This window comes from Myodes glareolus, chromosome 7, assembly GCF_982192425.1.
Source record: "Myodes glareolus chromosome 7, mMyoGla1.1, whole genome shotgun sequence".
NCBI classification, from domain to species: domain Eukaryota; kingdom Metazoa; phylum Chordata; class Mammalia; order Rodentia; family Cricetidae; genus Myodes; species Myodes glareolus.
The window spans coordinates 3,361,900-3,387,938 of NC_142032.1; the positions used below are offsets into that span (position 1 = coordinate 3,361,900).

At 47.2% G+C, this 26,039-nt stretch overlaps 1 protein-coding gene across 6 annotated transcripts in view; it reads left to right on the forward strand.

The window, feature by feature from the left end:
• Gfra1 (GDNF family receptor alpha 1) overlaps window positions 1-25,282 on the forward strand; it is a 225,658-nt gene extending 200,376 nt beyond the window's left edge. For all 6 annotated transcript variants that reach the window (XM_085694166.2, XM_085694164.2, XM_087907735.1 and 3 more), the window contains 2 exons: window positions 17,228-17,281; window positions 18,273-25,282. In XM_085694166.2, coding sequence (XP_085550292.1) covers window positions 17,228-17,281; window positions 18,273-18,428 — 210 coding nt within the window. In that variant the 3' untranslated portion in view covers window positions 18,429-25,282. The remainder of the gene's footprint in view (window positions 1-17,227; window positions 17,282-18,272) is intronic.
• The last annotated feature ends 757 nt before the right edge of the window (window positions 25,283-26,039 follow it).

The window sequence follows — 26,039 nt, forward strand, 5'->3', positions numbered from 1 at the left end:
ACCATCCTAACCTACTCACTCCATGAACTTCAGACCAGTGTTTCTTGTCTCAAAAAAAAAAAAAAAACAGATGGCAGCTTGACCTTTGCCCTCCACATAAACATGCATGTTTACCTTTACACACACATGCAACCCACTCCCACATAGGCATGCACATGTCCACACACATAAAATTAAAGAGGGGCCAAGAACAATTGCAGAGATAGCATGCATCACTTCATCCTACTATGGTTAGGTGTTAATAAAGCAGAGTACACACAGCAGTGTCCATGAAGAAGCCCAGAGTTGACCATGACGTAGGTACTGTTACTCTCTCTGTTTTTTCAGGTGAGACCCAAGGAACAGATAGCCTTAGTCAGGAGAAGAGGTACAGTAAATCAACATCTCCTTTATGCATTCAGAATGCCTGTCTCGTATTACCTAAATCAGGGAACTTTAAACGTTCCTTTCCCACTAGCCATATTCATCACTATAGATTAAATCGGTCCCTAAATTCTTGTTGAGTATCTGGCAGATTGAAGTGTCATAATGGCTCATAAACTAGCATAAAGGAAAGTAATGGTGACTGTTCTGAAGCTAACTGGTGTACCACAACACAACTCAGTCTTTGACACTACCGCCCCGTGTCAATCCATAGGTCCCAACAAGGCTGGCCTCTCATGAGATGCCAGCTACCCTTCTGGGCTCCTCCTCCCAAATGCAGTCTGACCAGCGAGTTGCAGATTCAGGCTTCTGCAGGAAGCTCCAGGTTCTGGACATTAGAGTGACTCATGGAATTCAGCCAAACTGCTAAGCTTAATAGCTTTGTTGTAAAGGATGCAGATCAAGGCCAGCCAAATGAAGTATGAATACAGTGACCAGAGTGGGCTTTGGTCGGCGATTTCTCTTGATGCCCTTCCCAGCGAGCTAAGTGCTTTTTATTCATTTGTCACGACTTTGCTCACCGTCAAGACGCTCCATGCAGGAAGTTGCTATTGGAGTTACACTGAGAAGGCATAGGGACTCAATCACTGACCACACATGACTGGACATAATCTTCAGGCCTCTCCAGACATTCTCTGCAACTCAGGTCAATCTGACATCCCCTGACTGAAAGCCCAAACCCTAAAACCCAAGGTTGGGTTTTCTGGTGACAAGCATCCATCTTGATGTGTCTCATCGCCACACATTCATGTATGATCCATCGTGAAGAGACTGTCATGAAATCTCAAGGATGTAGAGGTTACCTCTCAGAAGTAAGCAACAAAGCCCTTTTAAGTACTTTCTTAGGCAAAAATGCCATATCAGAGTTGTTTGAAGCGTGGTTGCCGTCTTGGAGACATGCTGCCAAACTTTTCCTAAGAAAGTGAAGTTGAAAATGTCTTCTAGCTATGGAAACCATAGCAAGTTACTTATCCTCTCTGCCCCAGTGAGACGGGCAAGATGGTAGAAGAGCCTCTTGGAGTATTAATAGGATCCCCTGTATTCTGTCTCTACAACTTGCTTGGAGCTGTGATGACCTCAGGGTTTAAACTGTGCAAGTTTTTATCAGTTGTCAGTGGCTTGAGGGGGCTGTCAACACTAAGAAATACTTAGCTGCCTAAATCCTACCCTTACTAAAATGAACTTCTCCCAGGGGCCAGACTTCGCTCTCTGTGCTGATTCCCAGGAGCTTTCTGGTCTTGGTGGCCTGGGCCACTTTGTACTTATAGACTTAATACAGATAGGAAGGGATGAGACCATATTACAGCTTCGTGTTACAGGAAATCGGTATTTCTCCTCTGGCATTCTTTGCTGGACATGAGCTGCACCTCTCTAGGGCCATCGGAGGGATTTCAGTCAAGATTATATTGGTCAGTTTATGACAACCGAAAGTGGTCCCAGACTTTCCAAATATCCCCTTGCAAGGTAAAACTAACTGACCTGTGCTTGGAGACTGCCTCAAAATCACCCCACCTTCCTTCCTTTGTGGTAAGAATCCTCGGAGATGCCACAGAAAAGAGGCACGTTGGAACAAGTCCTCCCTTGTGGTGAAGGCAAGAGTGGAACGGGGTGGGGCTGGGGCTATGGTTGCTTCTGGGCGTAGTCTGTGTGAGATGTTGTAACGATGCTTTGGATGGGCTTTGACCAGCAGAAATTGATGGTTTCACAGTTGAGAGGGAGACGAATTGTGTTCCCAGTAAAGGCTTTCTTCTGAGATGCTGGCTTCTTCCCGTGTCTTCATGAGAAAGGCTTGAACTCCATCTTGGGTCTATGCCCTCAGGACCTTATCAGTGTAACTACTTCCCAGAATCCTTTTCTTTCAGTGCTACCCTGTAGCATGATTAATAAAAATGTAGAGGCAGATATTGGGGTTCAATCCGAAGACCAGAAAAGCAAAACAGTCAGCCACTGGCTCTTACCTCTACCTCAGTCTGGAATGGTGATCCTGCCTCCAGAAACGTCACAGTGAGACGGAGCCTGAAACCTGTCTCCTCCCATTTTATAATCCTCTCTAGTTCTGGGATTAAAAGTGTGCGCCACTACTGCCTGGTTTCTATGGCAAACTAGTGTGACTACTGGGATTAGAGGTGTTTGTCACGACTGCCTGGTCTGTAAGGCTGAACAGTGTGGCTGTTTTACTCTCTGTTCTTCAAACCAGCTTTATGTATTAAAATACAAGTGAAATGTCACTGCACTATCCCACTTGGCGTCCAGGTGACAACACGAGAACTGGAGAAGAGGAGGGACCTTGGGTCCCTGTCATGGCCAAAAGCCAAAACCCACATTTGGAAATTTTGGTTTTCCCAAAACAGCATTCTGCCTGCAAATGGTGCCTGTTGGTGGCACCATGGGTGGCAGTGACTTAGGCTGGAACGGTGAGCATTTCGGGTAGCGCAGGAGCCCAAGCCTTCTGGGGTCTCACTGTTACTTTCCTCTAGCAATATCTGTGACCCAGCAGCACACTGAGTACACTGCCAGGGACAGCTCAGAGGGGTCACAGAGGGTTGCAGGGTTGGTAGGGTTCCTCACGGGTGGACTGAAGACTGAAGGTTTCAGAAGGGTTGGGGCTAAAGGATTATGAGGCGTTCTGACAGAGATGCTGATGCTGAGCGAGACTCTCATAAAGGTCTTGATTCCTGGGCACTCAAGACCTTTTCTTTCAGCAATGACCTTGGGGTGCACAGAGTCAGTTAACGGCGCTGGTGTCTTACTTCGCTCTTCGCTCTGACAGAGATGCCTGGCGAGAGCGACTGAAGGAGGGAAGGGTTTGTTTACAGGTGGAGGGATCCAGTCTGTCATAGAGAGAGAGGCAGCTGGCCACATGGCCACAGTGCATCCACAGTCAGGACCCAGAAGGTGATGGATACCCTTCTACTTGTTCATTCCAAAGCCCCAGCCCTTAGGATGCTGTTGCCCGCAGGTAAAATGGGTCTTCTCACCTCAGTTACCATAATCTAGATAGATAATGCAGGGTCATAGAGCCTGCCAAAGAAACACATCCTGACCCTGGAACCAGAGACAAACACACTTTGGTCCTGAAACCAGAACCAGTGAAAGAAACACACCTTGACCCTGAAATCAGAGCTAAAAGTTAAAAAGGGCCAGTGGAATTCTTTGGCCCTGAAACCAGAACCAAAGAAATACACTCTACCCCTCAACCCCAAAACTAGCCAACCTCTGAGCAGGAAACCAACCCATCTGTGAGCATGAAATCCAACCAATCTCTGAGTTTATCTAAGCCCAGGAATTGAAATCTGACCAATTGCCACCCTGAAAATCTTTACCCTACAAAAACTGCACCCCTGAGAAGCTGTGTCTAAGCTCTGTGCCTGTTCAGGGGAGAGCTGTCCTTTTGAACCCTGGCAGAGGCAACCACCCTCCTGGATTCTTCCCTCCCAATAAATCTCTCAAATAAGGTTTTGGTGAGACTTCCTTTTGCCTGAATGGAGCAGAGAAGTAACAACTGTCCCAGGGCAGAGCAGAGCAGAGCTGTGACAGCTTCCCCGGGGAACCCTCCCCTGCCAGAGCAGAGCTGTTACCTTGGGAAAACCTTTCCCTTGAGCAGGGCTGTAAGCTGCGATGCTGACAGTGACTTTATGGTCTGCCTCGGCTCCCTACTGTCAGGATCCCTTCCCATCCGAGCTCCTATGCTTGCAGATAATTCCTTCAGAGACGTGCCCGGGACATTACCTAATATAGACAGTTCGTCATACACACATACACACACACACACACACACACATACACATGTACATATACATGTATATACACACGTGCACACACACATATACACATATATATGAACAGGTATAGAGCTTAGGCACAGCTTCTTAGGGGTGCAGTTTTTGTAGGGAAAAGATGTTCAGGGTGGGAATTGGTTAGATTTCAATTCCTGAGCTTGGATAAGCTCAGAGATTGGTTGGATTTCATGCTCACAGATGGTTTTCATATATATATGGAGCTAAGACACGGGCACCTATCCTGCCTACCATGGCAGAGTTGTGCACCGAGTTACCAAATATCCCAGGGCCTACATGGTGGGCCCAGGCCCTCACAGCATGGAGGTGGCCAGTGGATACCTTGAATTTTATCTTCCTTTTTCAGGGTGTCAGCAGAGTTGCTCAGGAGAAACTGGATCCCAGAATCAGCCCACATTAGCCCTGGGAGGAAAGAGGCTGTTGTGAATAACTACTTATAGAATGCTTTTAGAGTTCTTGAACCGTGGGAGTGCCTGATTCAGAACTCAAAATTAGGTAGTACACCATTAAGACTGCTGGCAGTTCAGAGAACCATTAACATCTTTCACGTGTGTGTGTGCAAACCCAACTGGTGGAGGAAGCAAGCAGGCTGCAGTGAACTGCCTCAAACAGGACCTGAGTTTGGGGGCCAGGTTCTCTGGTGGGGCCTTACACATACCCTCTACATGTTTAATAGTGCTTGTGAAGTAGCTCAGTAACTGAGCAATTGGAATGGAAGGAAGGAAGGTAAAGAAACAAAAGAGAAAATATCTCCTTCTAGGAAGACCTTAAGGACAGGATTGCTGTCAGCACAACCCTTGACTAAATCCCTGGGGCCATGCTAAGATTCACCCCACTCTGAGGCTCTAATTCCTAGTTTGGCCTGTGGTTGAAGGGACATGGAAGAGGCCCCTGCAATAGACAAGCTGTTCCACCCAGCCTGCTGCCCCAGTCAGCCTGAAGATCAGGTGTTGGGCTGCCTCCAGGCAGCAGCTGTTACCAGATTGTGGGCTTGGAACAACTTAATTCAAGTAACGATTTCTTTGTGATTGGCGTGCTTGTATTGTAGCAAGCTAGGTTCAGCATATTGTTAGAATACATAATGCTATAATTTAAGATTATTTTATCAGCAGTAAAGGGTTTTGTAATTCATTTAAAAAGTTGTAATGGGCTTGAGCATCTTCAGCGTAGTTAATAATACAGCATTTTATAGCCGACTGTAAAATTTCAGATTACAGTTTTTCAATTGTGGAATCCTGTTTTATAGTTTAATAATTGTTCAAATGAAGGAGAATGTAAAGTTCCTTAAAACCAATTTAATGACTTAGAAAAATAGCTTTTTATCAAAATCTATTGCACACCTTTAATGAACCCAGATGTCCTCCTTTCAACAAAGAGACCTGTTTTTCTCAACTAGATATCTTCCCAATTAAGCACACACAGTGCAGGGAACTCTGGGTTACAATTTTTCTCTCTTTTACCCTCTTTTATCCTGAATCTCCTGCAAATAGAATAAGCCTATTTGTCAAGCAAGCCCAGGGAGAGAAGAACCAGCTAGGCCAAGGAGCCTCAGCTGAGCGGGCAATAAATTGGTTCTCTCTTTAGAAGTGTTTCCCTTTTCACAGACAACCCCTCGATTGCAGAGTCTCAGGTTCAGTTCCTAAGCTAATAGACTCTCTCATTAACACTCCCAAATAGCTTGTTCTTCACTGCTCTATGAAGTGAGCAGCAACAATGGGAGACTTACACTATAATAATTTCATTATATGCTACCATTATGAGTCATGAAAACGTTAGCATATAGCATCGAGGAGCTGGCACCAGCTCACTCTGTCATTGAAACTGTAGTTGGTGTATTTTTGAATTTGCCATGAGTATGTCGTTGGACAACCAGCGTCAATATAAGAAGTTACTCTAGGCCAGGTCCACATACAGGGTCTTGTGGGAAACACCATGCAGGAATTCAGTAGCAGGGCCCACGAGTACTGGGTGGCTCTTGGGCTGACTGCCTATGGTTCAGAGACCTGTCTGTGTTTCATAGAAATAGTACTTGCCAGAATACATTTCCTGTGGCAGGTCTCTTTTCCTCTCTGGGGTACAGTTCAGAGACCTGGGTTAGTAGTTCATTATCACTTGGCTTTTTAATAGCTGTGCTTACTGATCCTGTGGCCGTAGAGAGTGCAGCCACCACTTCCACTCATTTCCTACAAACTGAAATGCATTTTAAATCTCAGGTATGTGGGTGTTTTGCCTGCATGTATGCCTGTGCCCACATGCTTGTTGTGCTTGTCGAGATACGCTCCCCATGGTGCTGGAATTTACAGGTGGTTGTGAGCCTCCGAGGTAGGGGGCACTAGGAATCCAATTCGGATCCTCTGGAAGAGTAGTAAGGACTCTTGTAACAACATATCTCTCCAGTCCCTTAAAAAAAATAAAAATAAAAAAACCATTTTAAGCTAATTTCTCTTAAGCAACAAAATACAGCCATGACTATTGTGAGGATTAGCGTGGGATCATGCAAGCATCGGGGAGATGGTTAGTTCTCCAAGGTGCTTTTGTAAGATAAAGAGCTGATTGCCTGCTGGAGTTATCCTCCGAGAAGATGATACCCAAGGGGGCTATGCTTTGTGTTACAATAAAATTCAGAGTGCCCCACAGACTAAGATGAAGAATCTTTTGATCTCCTTGATCCTTGGATTTGTCATCTCTCCTCTGGACTTGGCAAACCCTACTACCTAGAAGGGTTGGGATAATTCAACAGATCAAAATCCTCCAGCTCCAGTGAGAATTCTCAGCCACTGTTTTATGTCACTGAGTGGCCCATTGCTGACCATGAGACAGGAGGAGCCTGGGCAGACGGGGCTCCAAGGTGCATCTGGAAGAGGGACTTGGGCTTTACAAAGCAGGTCTGCTCCCTGTCCGTGTGGGCCTGGGGTTAACCTCTTGTTCATTTTCACCTGTTTACGGCGCCTTCTCCTTAGAAGACCTCTAATCTCCAAAACTGAGGTGGGATGTGAAGACTATCCCCACATGCCTTCATTCAGGAAAGAGCCGTTAGTCTACCTGGGCTTGTGGTCCAGAGGGCAGTGTGGCCAAGCCCATCAGAAGGACAGTAATTCAGCCATGGACAATTGCTTAACCCAATTGCTGGGTAATAAACATGCTTAATAAAAAGGAATAGGATGTCTGCCCTCTCTTGGCTATAAATATGCTCTCTTGTTCCGGGTAACCTACGAGAATACCTCTGAGCACACTTAGATCACATACTATAAATAAATCCAATTTCTTGTATTCCCTACTGACCTTTTATCCTTAGCACTTCTAACCAACCGCGCCTCCCTGAATAAGAGGCTTCACAGCGCTTGCACCACGGGGCTCACTGTGGAGGAATCTGCTGGGAACCTCTGCCTTCCCTCTCCATTGCCTCTCTTATTTCAGACCCTGGAGGAGCCATGTTACCGAGGACGATGTCTAAAGGGGAAAGTAGGAAGTTGGGCATTGGACAGATGTTAAGGGAGGGAGTCTCCCCCCCAAATGATTGTTCTGTCTGCCAGTCATTTGAAGGGACCTCCGGAATGATGCAAGTCCCTTAACAGAGCACAAGTCACCTGCCCAGTCTACCCTGACTCTGGCTGCTCAGGGCAGCCATGTTTGTAGGCATTGTTACCGGTTTGGGGTTCAGGATTGGGAGGTTCCCTTTATGCTTTATGTCCCTCTCCACGGTAGCTTCGTCCATGTTGACTGTGTGACCTAGTTGTTGTTGCTCCTGTAGTAACAGCCCTCATCTGCCAACAGGAAGACAATGTCTAGTGCTAAGATTTGTTCCATGTAAGGCTTCTGTGAACTAATAGACAGAGGTCTGAGCTGCAGCCAGTCTTCAAGCATGTTGAGGTCTTCGGATTTCTGTATGGCCACTCCAGGCTGTAGAGAGCAGCAAGTCACAACCCCTGAATCCATGGCCAGCTCTACAGAAGGGTGCCCAGCCACAGCCTGGTAAAATGCAGGTGGCCTCTCAGTGGAGGCTTTCAGCAACAGGAACAGTTGCAGTCGGCATTGTTTTTATGCTGCTTGGCTTTCCTGTGCATTTTCTAGAATATTTTCCTCTGCTAAAGGCACTGTTTAAAAATATTGAACTGTGATTTACCTTATCATCTTTTACTTTGTCAGCACTGAGTATCACTGTCTTCTCAATAGAGAGTGGACAAAAGTGTCTGCTGCCTGCTTGGTCTTGAGACCGTAGATTTTTCTTTTAATTTTAAAAATGTTTTTATATCAAGTCCTAGCTACTACTGTGAGTTGTAAGGCCTTTATGGGTCTGTACTCAGCTGTACATCAATGCAGTGGAGAATGAGAGGCTTAATAAATATCGTCTGATGAGACGGGCTGCACGCGCTTCTCACTGAGGGCGATGAGTCTTTGCCGCTCTCTTATGGATCTACATCTCCAGCTGTCTATGTTTAGAACATAGATGTCTTGTAGAGATGTCTCTCCTCCTTGCCTTATGCCGTTGTTACTGAATGTTTGCACCACGGAACACGCTCCCTTCCCCTGCAGACACCCCCAACCAAAACGTCTTTCACGCATGCATTGTTTAGCATCATTGTTAATTGGGCATAATTTTCTAAACTACTGCTCATAATTGCTTCTTGTCTGAATATTTTACTAATCAGGCAAGCTAACCATGAATGAAAACACATGGTTCTGTGGTGTATTTTGCAACCTATGTTTGTCCCAACATGGGGAAAAGCAAAACCGACAGAAGGTGGTTGTATGGAATTCCAAAGCTCAGCTACAGCATCGTGTTGAGCTTCAGGCCACGGTCCCCATGCTGCTTCTCTCTATCCTGCCATTACGGTTGAGTCACAAGGCAGATCTCGAGCATCCTTGTGTGTGTTAGGAGACTTAGGGGGAGGCCCAAGGCGTGCGTCTTTCTGGATGTACGGCTGTTTCACGTTTCTTTCATGACACCCATTTTTAAAATCTTAAGGATGATCATGAGCCACTTTCTTTCATATAATGTTCATGGAAGCTAAATTAGCCTCAGAGTTGGCATTTTCTGTTATTCTATTCTAGTAATAATATCCTGTCTCAGTCCAAGACCAGCTGCAGACCAAAGCAAGGATAAGGCGATGTCGGTAACAACTTCCAAAGAGCATCTTAGAGTTTAGAGAGACTGGTCAGTTGGCCATGTACTTGACACCCAGCATGAGGGACTGAATCTGGATCACTAATCCTGATTTAAAAAAAAAAAAAAAAAAGCTAACAGCCTGTCTCTGTCACCTCAGCAGTGAGGGGGAGGGTGGAGAGAAGAAGAGACTGGCCCATCCCAGAACTTTCTAGCCGGCTAGTCCAGCTGAACTGGTGAGTTCTAGGTTCAGTTGTAAAACCAAACAAACAAAAGAAAGACAGACAGGGACTAGCCTAATAGTACACACCTGTGTTTTCCAACCTGCATTCTCTTCAGCATACCTTACCAATCAAGCCAGTACCAGAACCAGCCACTAGACTATGATAGAAGCTGTCTTAATGGACACTCACTTAACCCTCTTAGAAGCCAACCTGTCCTTTCATAAACATAATCGTGTGTGAGTTCACTGAGTGTTCAAGGTTGTTCTCCAGGTCTCCACCCCCACCACCCTTGCCCTTTGGAAACATAGGCTCCAAAACTGAGTGTGCCTGCTCTCAGTTCTTTTGGAGGATGCTGCTATGTAAATTATTCCAGTAACAGTAGATGAACAGCAACATGAGAGGGAACACTTGATTGAAAGGAAAAAATGAGTGTAATATATGAGAAAAGGCAGATTCACTTTTAAAAAATGTCTGTGGATTGGCGAGAAGCAAGATAATTATAAAAATCTTCTCCCGAAATGATAAAAATTGTAAAAAGGAGTCAAACAAATGCTACCTCCATGTTAAAGCAAATGAGAGTAGAGGCTGGGGATGTGGCTTGGTTGGCAGAGGTGACCTAGCAGGCACAAAGCCCTGGGTTCTACTTCCGTTGCTGCATTGGCCAGGCATGGTGTCTCACACCAGTAATCCCAGTGCTTGAGAGGTAGAAGCAGGAGGATCAGATGTTCAAATCATCCTCAACTTCAAAACAAGTTTGAAGCCAGCTGGGGTCACATGATAACGGATGAAAAGGAAAAAGAAAACCGAACAGTAGGTATTCTGTAGCTCTTAGTTCATAAATGCAGCTTACGCTAAACAAGAGCCAGAGAATTCTGCTTAGTGGACTTGTCCTTTAAAAGTAAAAGAAAGTACCCTTGTTCAGTATTTAAAATCACCCCTGCATACACACACACAGAGGCCAGATTCAACCGTAGATTCCCTACAGTTGGCGTTCCAGGCAGTTGTAAACCATCCAGTGTGGGTTCTGGTAACAGAACTCAGATCCTGTGCAAGAGCAGCACATTCTCTTAGTTGCTGAGATGGTCCTCTAGGCCCCAGCCCTCCAGTTGTAAAGCAGTTGGATACACCTGTCATGTGAGTCTTCCATTGTTCTATTCTCTGGTCAAGGAAGAGAGTTTCTGCTCTGGATGTAACAGAAGCACAGACCAACTCTGACTATGGGATGGTGTCGAGTCTGAGACCGTCTAGACTCTTCACTAGAGCTTGTTTAGCTTGTTTCTATGTCACCAAGGCCGGGATGCCCAATCCCCCACCCCAGTCTGACTTCCTTTTAGCTCACCAGGATGCATTATGGGAAACCTCATCTAAACGCAGTCCAGCTGGGGTCGAAGTCAGGTCTGCTCCAGGTGAGGAAATCACCTCCATTGATTTTGCTCACCCAACCTTATGCCTGGGTTTGGCTTGCCCAGCCGACCCAGCCTGCTGCCCTGGGTCTTCGGGAGCCTGTGCAGGGTCTTTAGTAACTAGGACTCGGTGAGGATTCTTTGCCAGGTCTTCAAAGCTCTTCTCACAGTGAGAGCCATTGACGGAGCCTCAAGCAATGCTGGAACAATGGGTTGTGGGCCTGGAGGAGGTTGGGGTGAGCTGTGCAGTCTCCGTGGTAGGAACGCTAGGCATGGCCATGGTTCACCCTTTCAGAGGAAGCTCCCAGATCACCCAGGCTTTCTCAGTCCTTTGCTGCCTCCTGAGAGAGCTCAGCTCGAAGGAAGTGGATTCCTTCCCTGCTAAGCACAGGCTCCAGAAGACAAATGGCCAGGCTCTGAGGAGGGCTTTTTATATGTTCACTTGTTCCGTGATGCCAGCTTTACTGCCAACCATTCAGGCCAGTGGCTGCAAGCAGCTGTTACCAAGTTTTTAGGGAAGGTAAAGTTTAAAAATAGGCAGTGGAGAGATGTTGGAAAGGCTGGCCAACTGCTTGTGACCAGACTGGCAATAAAAACCTCTCCCAAAAGTCAGGAGCAAAAATCCAAAAAGCCGCAGTGTGTAAAAGGCTTGAGAACACTGGAGCTCACAATTTAGCCAAGGTCCCCTCGAATCTGCCTTCCTTCAGTCTGCCTCATACGTGCAGAAGTTAATTTGGGCAGATGTGAATCAAGTACACTGTAGACTCGCTATGTAACAAGTCCTAACCATAGACGCCCATCCTCAGGTGAGGCTGTGTGATTCAGGTACTGTGAATAGGGCCTGTGTGGCAAGTTACTCTGCATGGCAAGGGCCTGCTCGGGTTCCCTTGGGATTAGGTACACACCCTCCTTCCTGTTCTGTCTCACAGAAGAATATCAGATATGCATATTTAAGCTGAGATGTGGATACAAGCCCAGGACTTTCACTTCTGAACTGTTTCAGAAAGATCTCTTGCAGTGTTTTTCCCCAGCCAGAGTCCAATCTATGCAGTAGACGCGACTCCTATGCTAAGGAGCCGGTATTGACAAGCGTGATAGATGCGGCAAGATACTTAGCGAGAGCAAAGTTGATGGTGTTTTACAGCCTGTGTATTTCTCTGTTTATTGCTTGTATTCTGTCATTAAGCAAACAGGTTCCTAATATAGCAAATCTCTCTAATCGGTAAAGCAAGAGAGAAAAGAACCAGAGCACATTAATTATGACCATTTGACTGCGGCCTGGACAGTCTGCTGCTATCGGATTGGGCAGCTTCTGCTGGTTTTATTTCCTGGAGTTCAGGCAGAGAGGGAGCGGTTTTTCTCCTGCATGGAGGAGAGCAGAGACATGTTCCATACCCTGCTGGCTGACAGCTGCCTAAAATCCTGAGATTAAACACTGATTTCTCCATAGAAATGGAGTCCTGGGGCAGCAAAGCCAGGCTCTGCAAGGGTGCACTTTTAAGTCTCGAATTCCATAAACAGACCAGGCATACTGTTCACACCCCTGTGCTGTCCCCAAAGTCCTGCAGAGCCTACTGTGGCAGAAGCAGGTGGGGACTCCGGTGGCAGCTATAAATTATGTGTGTGCCTGTGTGTTCTGCACTGGAGTAGAGTTCACACCAGGACTGGCTTTCCAAATGCTGATGCCTGGGTTAAAATGCAGAGAGACCACTCTGAGTCCAGGTACCAGAGGTTAACAGCAGCTAATACATTTATTAACCCTCTGGTGCCAGAGACCAGTGAGGTCTGGCCTTTCAGTCACAGAGACCTGGAAATTCTATTATGGGACATGCCTGGACTTGTTGATTACCACCAGGGGCAGTTTTGAAACAGCTGCGGAGGGGACAAGGCTTATGGAGTCTCTAAAGGGCAAGTTTCTGTGGTTCTCCAGAATGTAGGCAAGGCTTTTGCAGCATGCTCTTGCCCTTTTTAATCCTTGAGATGAAATCCTCGTGGCACTGTGTCTTGGTGGTGACATTTCACACAAAGCAGAGTCAGAGGCTTTGCTCGAGCCACAGAACCAGAAACTAACTGATAGGAAACACTTAAAGACATTAAATAATCCACATTTTCAACCTACTGTAATAGTGGTTCGAATTAACTATTAGAAAAAAACAGAATAGATGGTCTGTTTTCTCTGTTCTTTTCATTTTAAAAGTCATATTCTACTTTTCAGCCAGTGACTGTTAGGGACAGTGTCCATGTAGGCGTGGACTGGCTGAAGTTCTCAGTCAGGTGTCTGTATGTCCCTACCGTGTGCCAGGGGGCCCCAGCAGGGCTCACACCCTGTGCCAGCGCATCTTTATGGAGCTGTTGGCTTTACCAGTTTGCATTTGGGTAATGAGAGCTGGCTTTCCACTTTGGGGCTTAGTTAACTCTCTACAGAGTCTCAGAAGTTGTGTGTGTAGGGAGGATGGGTTTTAGTTTCGTCAATTCCATATCAGTTTTCGGCAAGCAGAACAATACTTAAGTATGTAAGTTCTTTGGCTGAAGGGGGGGTGTCCTGTAGTTTTACGTTTGACTTTATCATAACTGACTAGCAAGCCTGGTTGCTTATTGATGTTTTCATAAACACCCAGAATGAAAATCTTCGAAACAGAAATAACAGGTTTTGTGGGCTTCTTATAGACACAGGTTTTCTTTAGGACAGTGGTATGTTTCCAATCCTCCTTGGTCACTGGGATTCGTGCTGTGTACAAGACTCCTGAGCGTGAATCCAGGCAGTGTACACAGCCCCTCTACTCACTGACCACATGTGGTATGGATATTAGACAAAGCAGACTTTGTCTGCAGTTAATTCCAGGGTAGCCATGGGCCCTGTGGCCTGCAACTCATCAGGTAAGGGGCTTAGCCCCACCTCCCATCTGTGTGCAGTCCTTTGATTTTATCCTTCGAGTATCACCGCCTACTCTTTCTCCTTAGTGGCACACACCTTGCAGTGTCTCCTGCTAGGTTTGGGCAGATCCTGCAAGGCCTCTGTGTTTACCCTACTTGGCAGTCATGGCGATAAACTCCGGCATCAGATGGCTCTGCAGGAAGCTTGCTAAGTGCTTTTTGGAAGCAGGGTTTAGAGAACTGCCTTGGCCTGTGGACAGCCAAGCCTCTGAGAGCCGTGCCTGGGAAGGCTACCACATCCTCACTTGGACTCAGCATTCTATTGTAGTTATGTTCACCGGGATTACCCTCCAGCTACAAGATAACTGTTAGAAGTCCATAGCATGCTGCTTTGGGGAACAGAAGCCCAGAGATGACAGACTTGAGTCTGTTCTAAATGCATTTCCCTGTGCCAGTAAGTGATCACTGCAGACGCTCTGTGAATGAAGACAGAGCTGGGCAGTTTAGATGCGGGCACATTGACCTGTCGGAGAGCTTAGAAGCATCTTATTTAGTGTGAGGCCCTCAGTGATGGGCACAGAAGTCTACCCATGTGCATGGAAGCCCAGTAGAATGCCTGGCAAGACAGCAGTTTAAGGCTGCCCCAGGTTAAGGCTGCCCCAGGTTCCACAAGGGCGGGTTTGTGGGTGCCAGTCAGGCGATGGGGAGGGCCACTGTGGCCCGCTCAGGCGCTACTTTGCAGTGACCACACTACAGAAACAGTATGGGGCCACACTCCTCACAGTCCAGGGGTCCTACTGTTTCCCTCAAACCATCAGTGGATGGATTAGCTGCACAGAGTCCTTCAGTGAGGATCTTTGTCTTTTGTATCTTATGGCCAATAAAGAATGGTTGGAATGGGATGTTTTAGGACCATTTGGGTGCCTGGGCACAATTCCAGTCTTGACATCCTACACAATATTCTCTGTAGGTAGCAGAGCAGTGACTCAGACCTGCTGTTACTATGGATTAAAAGGAGACTTTCGAGTAAGTTCAATTCTGCTTGAATTTCCCCTCTGATCTTCTTATACATAACATTTAGTGACCTTTGAACAGCCCGGGATGCTTCACAGTGTCTTGTTCTTGAAGCTTGCTTAAAGGTTTCTATTTCATATTCGCGGCTGGCATATGCAAATATAGGTAAAGATTATGATGCCTTCCCAGTGGCATTATGGTCAACAAATCACTCCTTGTGCGAGCATGCTGTCGTTTTAGCCTTGTGTGTCTTCAGTGAGCCTCAGAGGCTCACAGCACACAGGCAGCCGTTTAGCAGCCCGCCCCCAGAGCTGGTGGGTAGCTCAGGTATTCCTTGACTCAAAGGTGATTGTGTATCAGTGTTTGCCTTCTTCATGGACAAGCTCTTCGCTGGTGCCAAAGGCTGCTGTCGGTAGGGCTGAGGGTGGGTACTATAGGAAGAGTTCCTTGTGTAAATTGGGGGAAGACAGAGACTGAAACAGGTCTGTGTGTGATCCAGGAAAAAGTGTGTTTTCATAGAATTGAAGAGTCCTGTATAGTCCTAATTAGTCCTAATTAAATAAAAACCCAGAGTCAGAAATCTGGGTAAAGGCTGAAAGATCAGAGAAGCCAGCCACTAGAGAGACTTCTCACAGCTATTGAATCCTCAAACCAAATGGATGATCGTATCTATGCAAACTCTCAGGCTGAATGCCATGAGCTCCTCCTGTCCCCCCTCCACCCTAAGCTCCTCTCTTCGCTGCCCTGGTGCTGGGATTAAAGGTGTGAGCCTCCACAACTCGGTTCCTTTCTCTTTTAGACTGATTCAATCTTGTGTAGCCCAGGGCGACTTTGCCCTCCTGATCTTTCTGCTTCATCCTCCCAAATGCTAGGATTAAAGGTGTGTACCACCACTGCCCAGTCTCTATAGTACACGAGTGGCTAGCTTCACCCTTTGGTCTCCAGGCAAGCTCTATTTGTCAAAAACAAACTAAGCATCATATAACAGTCCTGGTTGCATTCTGTCTCTCCAAGCATCTTGCTGTATGATGAGTCATTTAACATCTCTGGGTTTAAGTTGCTGGTGTTTATAAAATGAATTTGTACTAAGTGGGTAAATTTCATGACCTGTTCCTTGCCATTGTTTGAGTGATGGAGATGTCCCTTCCACTGAGTCCTCAAGCACAAGCCCAATGGTGGAATTGGTCCAGTTAAGGGGTAAAGAGAGATTAAGGCCTTCACTGCTCAGCCCACTCACTAGCAATTACCTTGGAGACAGTTTCTGAGTTTCTGTGTTGGGGTCTGTCTTGGTTACTACTCTGGCTGTAAAGAGACAGCATGACCAAAGCAGCAAAGGAAGTTATTTGATTGGGGCCTTGCTTATAATTTCAGAAAGTTAAGTTAGTTCTTGATCATGATGGCGGGGAGCATGGTGGCATGCAGGAAGGCAGATGGCAGTGGAGCTGGAAGCTTTACATCCTGATCCTGGTCCACACACAGGAGGCCAAGGAGGAGGGGAGGAGGGAGGGAGCTGAGGAGAGGTGTTTGGTCTAGCATGGGCTTTTGAAATCTCAGAGCCCACCCCTACTGTCATACCTTCTCATCCTTCCTAAGTAGTTCACCCTCAGGGAACCAAAACCTGAGCCTGTGGGGGCCGCCCTCACTCAGACCACCACAGGGTCTGTAGTGCTAGGTGAGTCCTGCAGGCCATCCATCTGAGAGTTCCTGCAGAGGTGCTTTGAAGCCCAACCATGGAATTGTTTGCCAGGAAACAGGTAGCCCCATGAACTCGGCTTAAGGCCTGAATTCTTTCAGCTCCCTTCCAGGCCCAGCCTTGGGAAACATCAAGAGCCTGGAGCCTGGGGCAGGAGCTGGAAAATAAGCAAAGCAACAGGAGACTGTTAGCAGTATGTGGGCGTGTGTGTTCCCGCGTTTTAAAGTAAAAGCCCTTTCCCCAAATTAGCACCCAGAAAGATAAATGAGATACCACTTCAAAACTCTCTCTCCTGCATCCTGATCCTGCCTGTGCCGGTCCTACGGCAGACACGGTGACAGGTAGCTGCTGGGCTCTGAAATAGGGCAGCCCTGAGCAGAGGCACGCAGGGTCAGCCACTGAATTCTGAAGACCCGGGAAGAAAGAATGCCAACTATCTCATTAATTTTTTTATATTGATTCCATGTTCAAATGATAATACAGTTGGTTAAATAAAATATATAATTAAAATTAACCTTACTTGCTACCTCTTTATTAGACAGCCACTTGGATGTTGTAAATTACAGATGGGGCTCACAGTTGTAGCTCCTATATTTATCATTCAGCCCTGCCCTAGACTGTTGATTAATGGATCATAATTAATTACTCTTCCCTATTATGTCTGAGTGCTTTTTTCCCCTTTTGTCTCTTTCCAGGCACAGAAGCTGAAATCCAATGTGTCGGGCAGTACACATCTCTGTCTTAGTGATGTAAGTGATATTTCCTTTTGTGTTTCTTCTCTTTTAGGGACATAGACTTCTGTACTGGGTAGATAATATGTAATATTTGAAGATCAGTAAGGTCTTGGATTCAGAAAAGATCTCATCACCCTCTGTAATGACCTGACTTTGGAGCAAGGTGTAGAATTAGAGTTTCGTGCAAAGTTAGAACTAAACGTACAACTTGTGATCCCCACCAGAAAACCAGCCTTAGCGCTAAATCCACTGTTCCGTGTTGAGAGATGCCTGCGGTTAGTCACCAGGAATCACTATGCCTGCTGGCTCAAGGATCCTGACCTGCAGCTCCTCTGGACCCTCTACCTAGGAGATAGCTAGGTGTATTGTGTGCCCTCTTTCTCTGCTGTGAGGGGATATAGCGTCACGGCCCTCTGCATCTGTGATGGCACAGTGGAGGTGAACACCGTAGAGAGAGAGCTGTGCTGGCCAGACAGAACAGTGCAGGTTAGAGCTCCACAAGATTGTGGCCCTGTGGAGCTCCTCTTGTGGGGTTAGTTAGGGATTCTGGTTGTCTCTGGCATTCATAGTGAACCTTCTGTCTCTCCATGAGCCACACATTCCCAGATGGTTCTTCCTGTCTTCCTTGCTCCCTGGAGAGAATCGGCAAGAAGCCCCCTCCCCAATAAGGAGGCCACAGCTGTGGTCTAGAAAGAGAAAGGCAGCGCTCCTTTCCCTCCCGCCCCGGCCAACTAGACATTTTCCACCAAAAAGGATGTGTGAAGGAGTGGGCAGAAAGCAGCAGGTCCCCGCTTGATCCAAAGGACCCATATCTTACCTAAGTTCACGGTCCCATCTCCTAAAATTAAAAGTTAGCCACTTGGATCTCAGTGGTAAAATCTCAGGGCAGCTTTTTGTGATTGTCTGCCATTAGGGAAAGGGAAAGTGGGGTAGAGAGCCTGGGTGAAATATAACATGAGGGAGTGGGTACATGCTGCGGATGATAATGAAACATTCTTTCTTACAGCCTGATTACGAAACGGATGGTCTCGCTGGTGCCTCCAGCCGCATAAACTCAAATTCAAGGTCTGCTGCTCCCAGGTGTGGCCTGAGCTCACTGCCGGTTCTGGTGGTCACCACTCTCGTCTCCCTGTTATCTGTATCCTTGACAGAAACATTGTAGCTGTGTTCAGAAAAGACGGAAAGACAAGCGAGAGAAAAGAACAAGCAAACAAAACCAATCCTCCTGTTTCCTGTCCACTTGTATATCTGAAAATCCAGTTTTAAAAGCTCGGCTGAGAAACGGTTTCGTCCAACTGGAACTCTTCGGTTGTTTTTAAGGAAGCGTCTCGGGACCCCGAGGGGCTTCCGTGGAAGAACCACTGCAGGGCTAATTCCAGACTCAGAAGGCTCTGTGGCACGGTGTGGGCTAAGGGGACCATTTGTAAACTGAATGTAAAGCAAGCTTGAGGCTGTGTTTTTGATGGTGGTGGTGATGGTGGTGATGGTGGCGATGGTTTTAACAGCTTAAAGTCTGCTCTCTCTACTGGCTGGAACGGGAGATGCTGTTGACAAAGACTCTTCCCTGTCTTGTTCCATAGCTTTGAGCTGTATTGGCATGACTGCTGCCTGATGCGGGTGACAAGAGGAGGTTGGCCTCAAGAGTGGACTTTTTGGACTCCGTCTTGTACTAAAAATGTCCACCTTTCTATGTATGTCCTGCACACAGTGTTTATGTACCTACCGACATTTCTGTGACCCTCAACAAAACAAAAAACCCTGGTCACGTTGAAATGTAGAACCTGTCATTCAGCCCAGTAGAGGAGAGCGGCTGCGGGCCTCACACAGTGCTGGGATTGCTGACTGACCCTCTCCTGATCTTTGCCTGAGTGAGAAGCCCTTGAACAGGAGCCGGCTACGGCTGAAGTGCAACTCTTAATGCTTTTTACACCTACGACATCACACGTAGAAAAGGTGTTGCTTTACTATTCAGTGGTTCCAACTACGGGCTTTCTACGTTTTGAAAGTAACGATACTGTCCTTATTTTTTACTGATAGTTTAATACAGACACATGCAGTGTGTTTTCCTCTCATAATTAGTACCAGCCCCAGTATTGACTTCAGCGATAACAACTCTCGGAAGCAACCCCCGGGAGCCCCCCATGCTTTAGCTGAGACTGCATCACATTACTGTGGACAGGCAGGAGAAAACAGAGCAGCCAGCCCCTGTCTACATGGAAGGAACAGGTCGATTCTTGTAAAGGGTGCCACGGTTTGGTGGCACGACTGTCAGTTGGCACAGCCCCGGTACCTTGGCTTTCATGTTACCTGACAAGGGCAGCTTTGATTACGACTGGGCATAGGGGACACGATGGAGATGTACTGTGTTCTGCCAGGGTGCGCAGGAGTACCTGTGCTCCTGGCTGCAGTGTCGTGGCCACCCTTTAGAGTAGTTTGGTTTCGAGGTCACCAGGCATCTGCTCTATCTATGGCCTTTATCACAGACTGTGCCCCTGCAGAAAGGAATGGTATGGTGGTTTGTGGATCTTGAGGGCTAACATGGGGTCCGGAAAGGTGAATTGGTTGTCAAAAATACACAGAGCAGGATTGAACTGTCTTGGTGGGACATCTGGCTTACACAGCCCACACCTCCTCCTGAGTCTCTTCCTCACCTGAGCAGACCCTTGGGTGTGTATCTAAGCCCTGTTTTAGGTGGTCAGGTTCAGAATCTTCAGTTGATTGCCTACTGACAACCATGTTTCCCCAAAAGTGAGTAAAAGAAAGAAATTATTCCTCCATGGAGCCCTGTAAGTATGATATTGCTTCCCACCTTCAGAGAGACAGAGGTGGGAGCCCTGGGGTACACTTTCTGCTGATACCTGCCCCCTCTGCTCCATGAGATTTGCCTTGGACGGTAACAGTCCACCTGGGAAAGGGGGAAGAAGTCTGAAAGTCAAGAGATGGACCTGGTTTTCAGCTCTTTTGGTGTCTGGGTACATCTATATCCAAATGCTAATGAATACCAGTGTAAAATACTTGGTAGCAGCATTTTTTTTATGTCAAAATGTTTCATGGGGAACGCGTCCAGCATCCATGTATGCCTGATCAGTGGGAAGTTCCGTGAAGACTCATACGTACAGCAAATAAACACCTTGAGTGTGTCAAAAGCATTTAGGATGCCAGTCATGTATGGAAGCGTATCTCTTATGGAGCATATTTTGTTTTAATTAAGGTATCTCCATGTATCTACACTGGACTAATTACGTGTGGGTCTGACTGGGTGTGATCCACCTTAGGAAGCTATCGATTGGCCCTGCAGTCTACTGCAGCTCTAATTAGCTTCAGAGGACCACAGAGGAAACAGGAGCCCTGTGCTAACAAGGGCAGCCTTCAACGAAGGACTCATAGTTATGCAACATGCAAATCAAACTTGGAAAAGCTCTCGCCAACAAAAACCTGATTTTCTTTCAGAAGTGAAAACATACGAGTGCTACCAAATCCTCAGTTTGAAAACAAATAGCAGAGGAGTTAAACAGTGGGCGGGGCCTCTCTTCGGGACAGCGTGGTAGGGAGACTTAGAAAACCAGCTCAAGTCCAGGGGGCTTGTCATTCCAGATCTCAGCCTGACACGTGAGCTTGACAGAGATTTGTTTGGAGAGTGGCGCGGGAAACATGGCCGTCTTCTGCGCACCTGACGTCATTCTGGAGCCCTGATGAGCAATTCGCCACTTCCTGTCCCTCTGCTTTCCCTTTGCACAGACCCAGGTTTGGTCTGCTGGGGTTGGATTCCTTGCAGAAAGTCCCTCACAGAAGTTGGCTTTGCTTGTGTAGCAGACAGGTGTGTCCAGAGCAATTCAGAATCTAGCCCTGCCCTACTTCAGAGAGAGAAGGCGACAGAGCCTCGCAGGCAGGAGCACAGTCTTCCAGCTTGACCTTGAATGTCCTAGAGCGGATGGCCTTTGTGAGTCTGTTGGAGAGCACAGGAGGGGAGATGCGCACAGCAGGGAGGGGATTCGGCATGGGATGCCGCCTTTTTTCACGTCTGATTTTAAACCTCTAATAGAAAAAAGTAGACGTTGCACATTGCAAAGGGTTATTTTTCATCGAGTAAAGAGAATTGTATCTAGGTGTGATTGGAAGGTAGTTTCCATTTTGTTTGGAAGGCAATTCCGTGTCTTGTAGTTAAGCAGAAATGTCTAAAGTTATAGCTTCAAGTTCATCCCAATACAGCACAGGAACTCTCCAGAGTCCTGAGTTTAATCCTTGTCTGTTAGTCAGACACTCCCAAACATCCCATCTGCTGAGTCAGAGACAAGAGAGGGTGAAAGTGTGTTTGAATCAATGCTTAGTTAGGAAAAGAGTCATAAAAAGCAGTGGGGGTTTATATAATTAGCAATTATTTTCTTAGATTCAACATAAACGTACTTCAGTTATTACTTACAAAATAGTGGACTCAGAGGAGCGATCATTGGGAAATGTGTTTTTATTCACATAGCCAGACATGCATGGCTTTCCTGATCAGTGTGGACCAGAGGAGGGTTGCTTAAGTAAGCTCTCGTTCTGCCTTTTGACATCGCTCTGGTCTCCGTGGGTCACCTCCCTGCAGTCTCTGCTGTTGTTGCTTGTGCTCTCTGCCTGAGCGAATGAGACCATGGGAGACCCATCTTTGTAAGAAAAACCGTGGCAACAGATGGACGTGAATTACCATGGCCTGGGCACGGTGACTCCAGGCGGCCCATCTTCCCTGAGCCAACAGGGTTTGGAGAGATGAAGTGAAATCAAGGTGCAGCAAGCTGCCAAGACGACCAATGGGCTGTTGACTTTGCTGATGCCCCTCACTGGGGCCGTGTTCTTCTGATCAAATAGCCGGTGTCCTGAGAGAGTCGGGAGGTATTTGGAAAGGAAGCTGGGTGACGAGGGAGGGCTTTGCTTTTAGAAACCCTCAAGTCAAAGGCTAGGGCATGTGCTGGGTAACATGCTGTGTTTCTCTATCACCCTGAGCAAGGACTCTCATGTCTTTATCAGTCACGTCTTGACTTTGATGCGGCTTTTCTTACTGAGTAGATTTAAGTCTTCTAGAATTCTTCACGAAGAACCATTACCTAGGAATGATAGTCTGGCTGCAGAGGCCTTACTCCCGTGGGCTCCTCCTGTGCCTCTGCCCTGGTACACACTCTGTAGGATGACCATTTCCCAAGGAAAGAGATGTCTTAAGCTGTGGTTGGTTTGGTCACCGTCCTGTTGATTGGTGACACCGCTACATTTCCCTTTTCCTTTATTGCCGGAGTACATCATAGAATCTCTTCTAATGTAATCTTCACCCCAGTCGCTCTTAATTGAATGCTGCCAACCTCCAGCCACGTCCCGTCAGATGCTCATCTTGTAGAAGGAAGCCTGTCTGGAGCCAGGTGATGCAGCATTAAATCAGGAATGCCCCACCCCTCCCCCTCTCTTGAGAGTCGTCTTCACTTTGGGTACCCTGCCCCAAAGTCCTCAGGGGAATCCATTTGCTATCTGGGGGCTCCCTGATAGTCCCAGAAGCAGCTCAGAGTGACTCTTCATCCGAATGTGCCACCTGCATTTCTGATGAGTTCTGAGACCCAGCCCGGAGGGGTGGGGAAGGCACACAAACCCAATTGCAGTAAGCTGCCTGTGGAGCGCTCCAGCCTGCTGCTAGCCATCAAGGCCTCGGAAGCCCCTGAGGTCTGTCTCCAAGCTCATTTGACCAACGCAGCTGTGACTTCGGCTGTCTGCTGCTGGCAGGTGCCAGTATCAACATCTTGTCCCACTGCCACGAGGAGGATTTCATTTCCACTCCAGGGCAGCTGCCAAGCCCAGCACCAGCACCAACAGAAGGAATTCTCTGGGTTTTCTCTCTTTAACACACTCTGAAACCTCCTTAGTAGTCTCCACTTTCATTTTATAGGGGATGCCAGGAGCCTGACCAGAGACGGACAGTTTCATAGCACTGCTCCCGGCTTAATGCCCTCCCTGTCCAGGCACATAGCTGTGCTGACCTTGACTGGCACTTAGAGTGGACTGGGCTAGCCCTGGGTCTAGGAAGATGCTCAGCTACTGTGTTTCCTGCCAAGCGCTGAAACATGAGCAGTTATTCTCAGGAACTGAGCATGACCAACGCCAACAGATCGACATCTGCCAGGCCAGTGAGCCTACGGAGATTCTCATCTCCATTAATGGTGCCAGACCCCTCCAGCCACCACAGGGGAATAGCCTTTCCATTCCCCATCCTAGGAAGGAAGGGTCAACATCTGTCAACATAGCACACATGGTAGGCAGGTTCTGATGCTGGCTGGACCACCCTTTGGCACAGCAGCTTACCCGCAAAGAACTGGGGCATCTTGGGTTTCTTGGCATTCCCAGAGGGAACACCTATTTCTGTTTTCCTGATAATTGGTGCAATCCTTTAGTTTTACACTTTCTGAATAATACGACTATGGCTCTTGTTTCTCAGTTCCTATCCAGACACAGCAAAGCCAACTGCTCTGAGGGGGGAGGCAAACACACCACCCTCAGTTCGAGCCAGACAGGCTCCCCGGAAGAACCCAGGCCTCAGATGACCAGGAGCTTAGCATACAGGTCCGTCGGTGGGGATGTCATGTTGGTCAGGAGCCTGTGACAAGCATGGCACTGAGGGACACGGGAGTGGCTTTGAGTACAGCAAAAAGCAGGACCCGTTTTGAAATAGTTTTAGCATACAGAATAATGGGTTTCATGATTCTGTTTTCATACACATACATCATTGTGGTATACTTCCTTCATATGCCTCTCTCTTGTCTCCCCATCTCACTGATGCCCTTCGTCTGGCCCCATTTAAATAGCTGAACTCTATGTACAAGGAATCTTGATGCCCATGGGACACAACATAGATCCCAAAGTGAAAGTGAATTAATGTGAAGAATTGGAAAATCTAATGGTTGCTCTGGTATAGGAAACTCAGGTTTGGTTTTGTTTCATAGTAAAGAGTGGTCATCAGAGGGCGCAGAAGACGGTAACCTATGCTTCTAACACATTAGACTAAGATACCATCAGCTCAGACCCCACCCCACCTCCTCACTCAGGCAGGGCTGCACGGTCCAGCAGCATCATCTAGGCATGAGAAGTGCTTGATCTGAGTCTGGGTTTTTACTGTTCGTCTGTGACTGAAGGTATTTCTGGAGGAGGAGGAGGAGAGAGAACGCAAACAAGCTGTAAAAGCAGTTGAGCTCAGCTGCCGTGCTTTTCTGGATTCAGAGAGAGCTGGTGTCCTTGGAGAGTTGAAAGATGGCTTCAGAAACCCCAAATCCAGAGCCTTGCAGCGTTCCTAATTATCTGACTTTCCTCTCTTCTCTCCCACCCAGGGGACAAGGGAAAGCTGCCCATCACACAGCTCGCTTGAGAGAGTTTCCTGTCTTGTGCACATTATCCCTTGATATTGAAATTATTTTCTCTGTTTAATCCAGCTCCTGCTGAGAAGCTGTGTGGGATTTAGGATGCAGGGTTTTCTCTTGTACTTTCCAATGGGGTTGCGTCTTTTATTCCTAACTGGAGGATGTGTCTCAGCTGCTGCTGATCTGGCCCTTGCAAGTTAGTTACAAGTAGAGAGGACTCCAGTTTCTGATGAGGTATTTTCATTGTTCTGACCCAAACAAGGGTCCAGATTCCTCTTCAGAGCCGGGAGGAGGAGAAGAGCAGGTTTGGTTAGGAGGTCTCAGGTTAGGAGAGGCCACCCTGTGTTCACAGTGCTTCCCACACACCGAGGAGGGGGAAATTGCCTTGCTGAGCTGCCGATCTCCAGAGGACAGCCGTTCATCTCCCAGGTTGACCGCCCATCTTCACGCAGCCCTTTGGACCATGCTTCTTGCCAACAGAAGACCACCTACGCGTAGAAGGACAGTTTTCCGTTTGAACTATGGCAGAGGTTCGGTGATGTTTGAATTTTCTGTCTGCCTCTTGCTCAAACCCTACAGAGTGTATGTAGTCCCTTTGGCCCTCCCCACCCCCAATATCCCAATAAACATTCTTTTCTTTTATAAAAAATGGCTTGTATTAATTTTTGTCTCAGTGACAAAGGCCCTGACAGCAGCAGCTTAAGGGGGAAAGGGTTTATCTCAGCCCACAGTTTGAGGGCACAGTCCTCACAGAGAAGAGCAAGGTGAGAGACCATGGGACTGTAATTCCTCACATCGCAATAGGCCAGAAAACTCAGACTGGAAGTGGGGCCGGACCATAGCCCTCAAGGTCCACCATCCTGCAGCAGCCTATGTCCTTCAGGGAAACCCTGCCTCCTAAAAGTTAAAGAACCTTCTGAAATAGTGTGACCAATTGGGGACTCCAGTTCAAAGACTTAAACCTATGAGGAACATGTTACGTTCAAACCGTCACATGGGTGCTTTGATATCTTTTGTTTATACCTTAATTTTTAAAAAGTGATGTTATAAAAAATTCTTTTTGAAACAGGGTCTCACTGTGTAGCCCTGGCTGGCCAGGAACTCGCTATGTAGACCAGGCTGGCCTCTACTCAGATATGCCTGCCTCTTCTCTCTAATGCTGGCATTGGTGGTGTCCAACAGCACACCCAGGAGGATGTTGAAAATTTACAGAGCTCTGCAAGACAGAAATGTTGATCTGGTGTTTGGGCTGGCAGATCATAAAGGGTACAATATACTTGACACAAAGCCTTGTGCCTTGCTTCCCAACTTGGACACTCCTGGCCTGTGTGACAAGATAGTTACTAGGCAAGAGAAAGTAGGTCAGGTCCTGGGCATTGTCAATATTTGGTAACATCCCTGTGTAG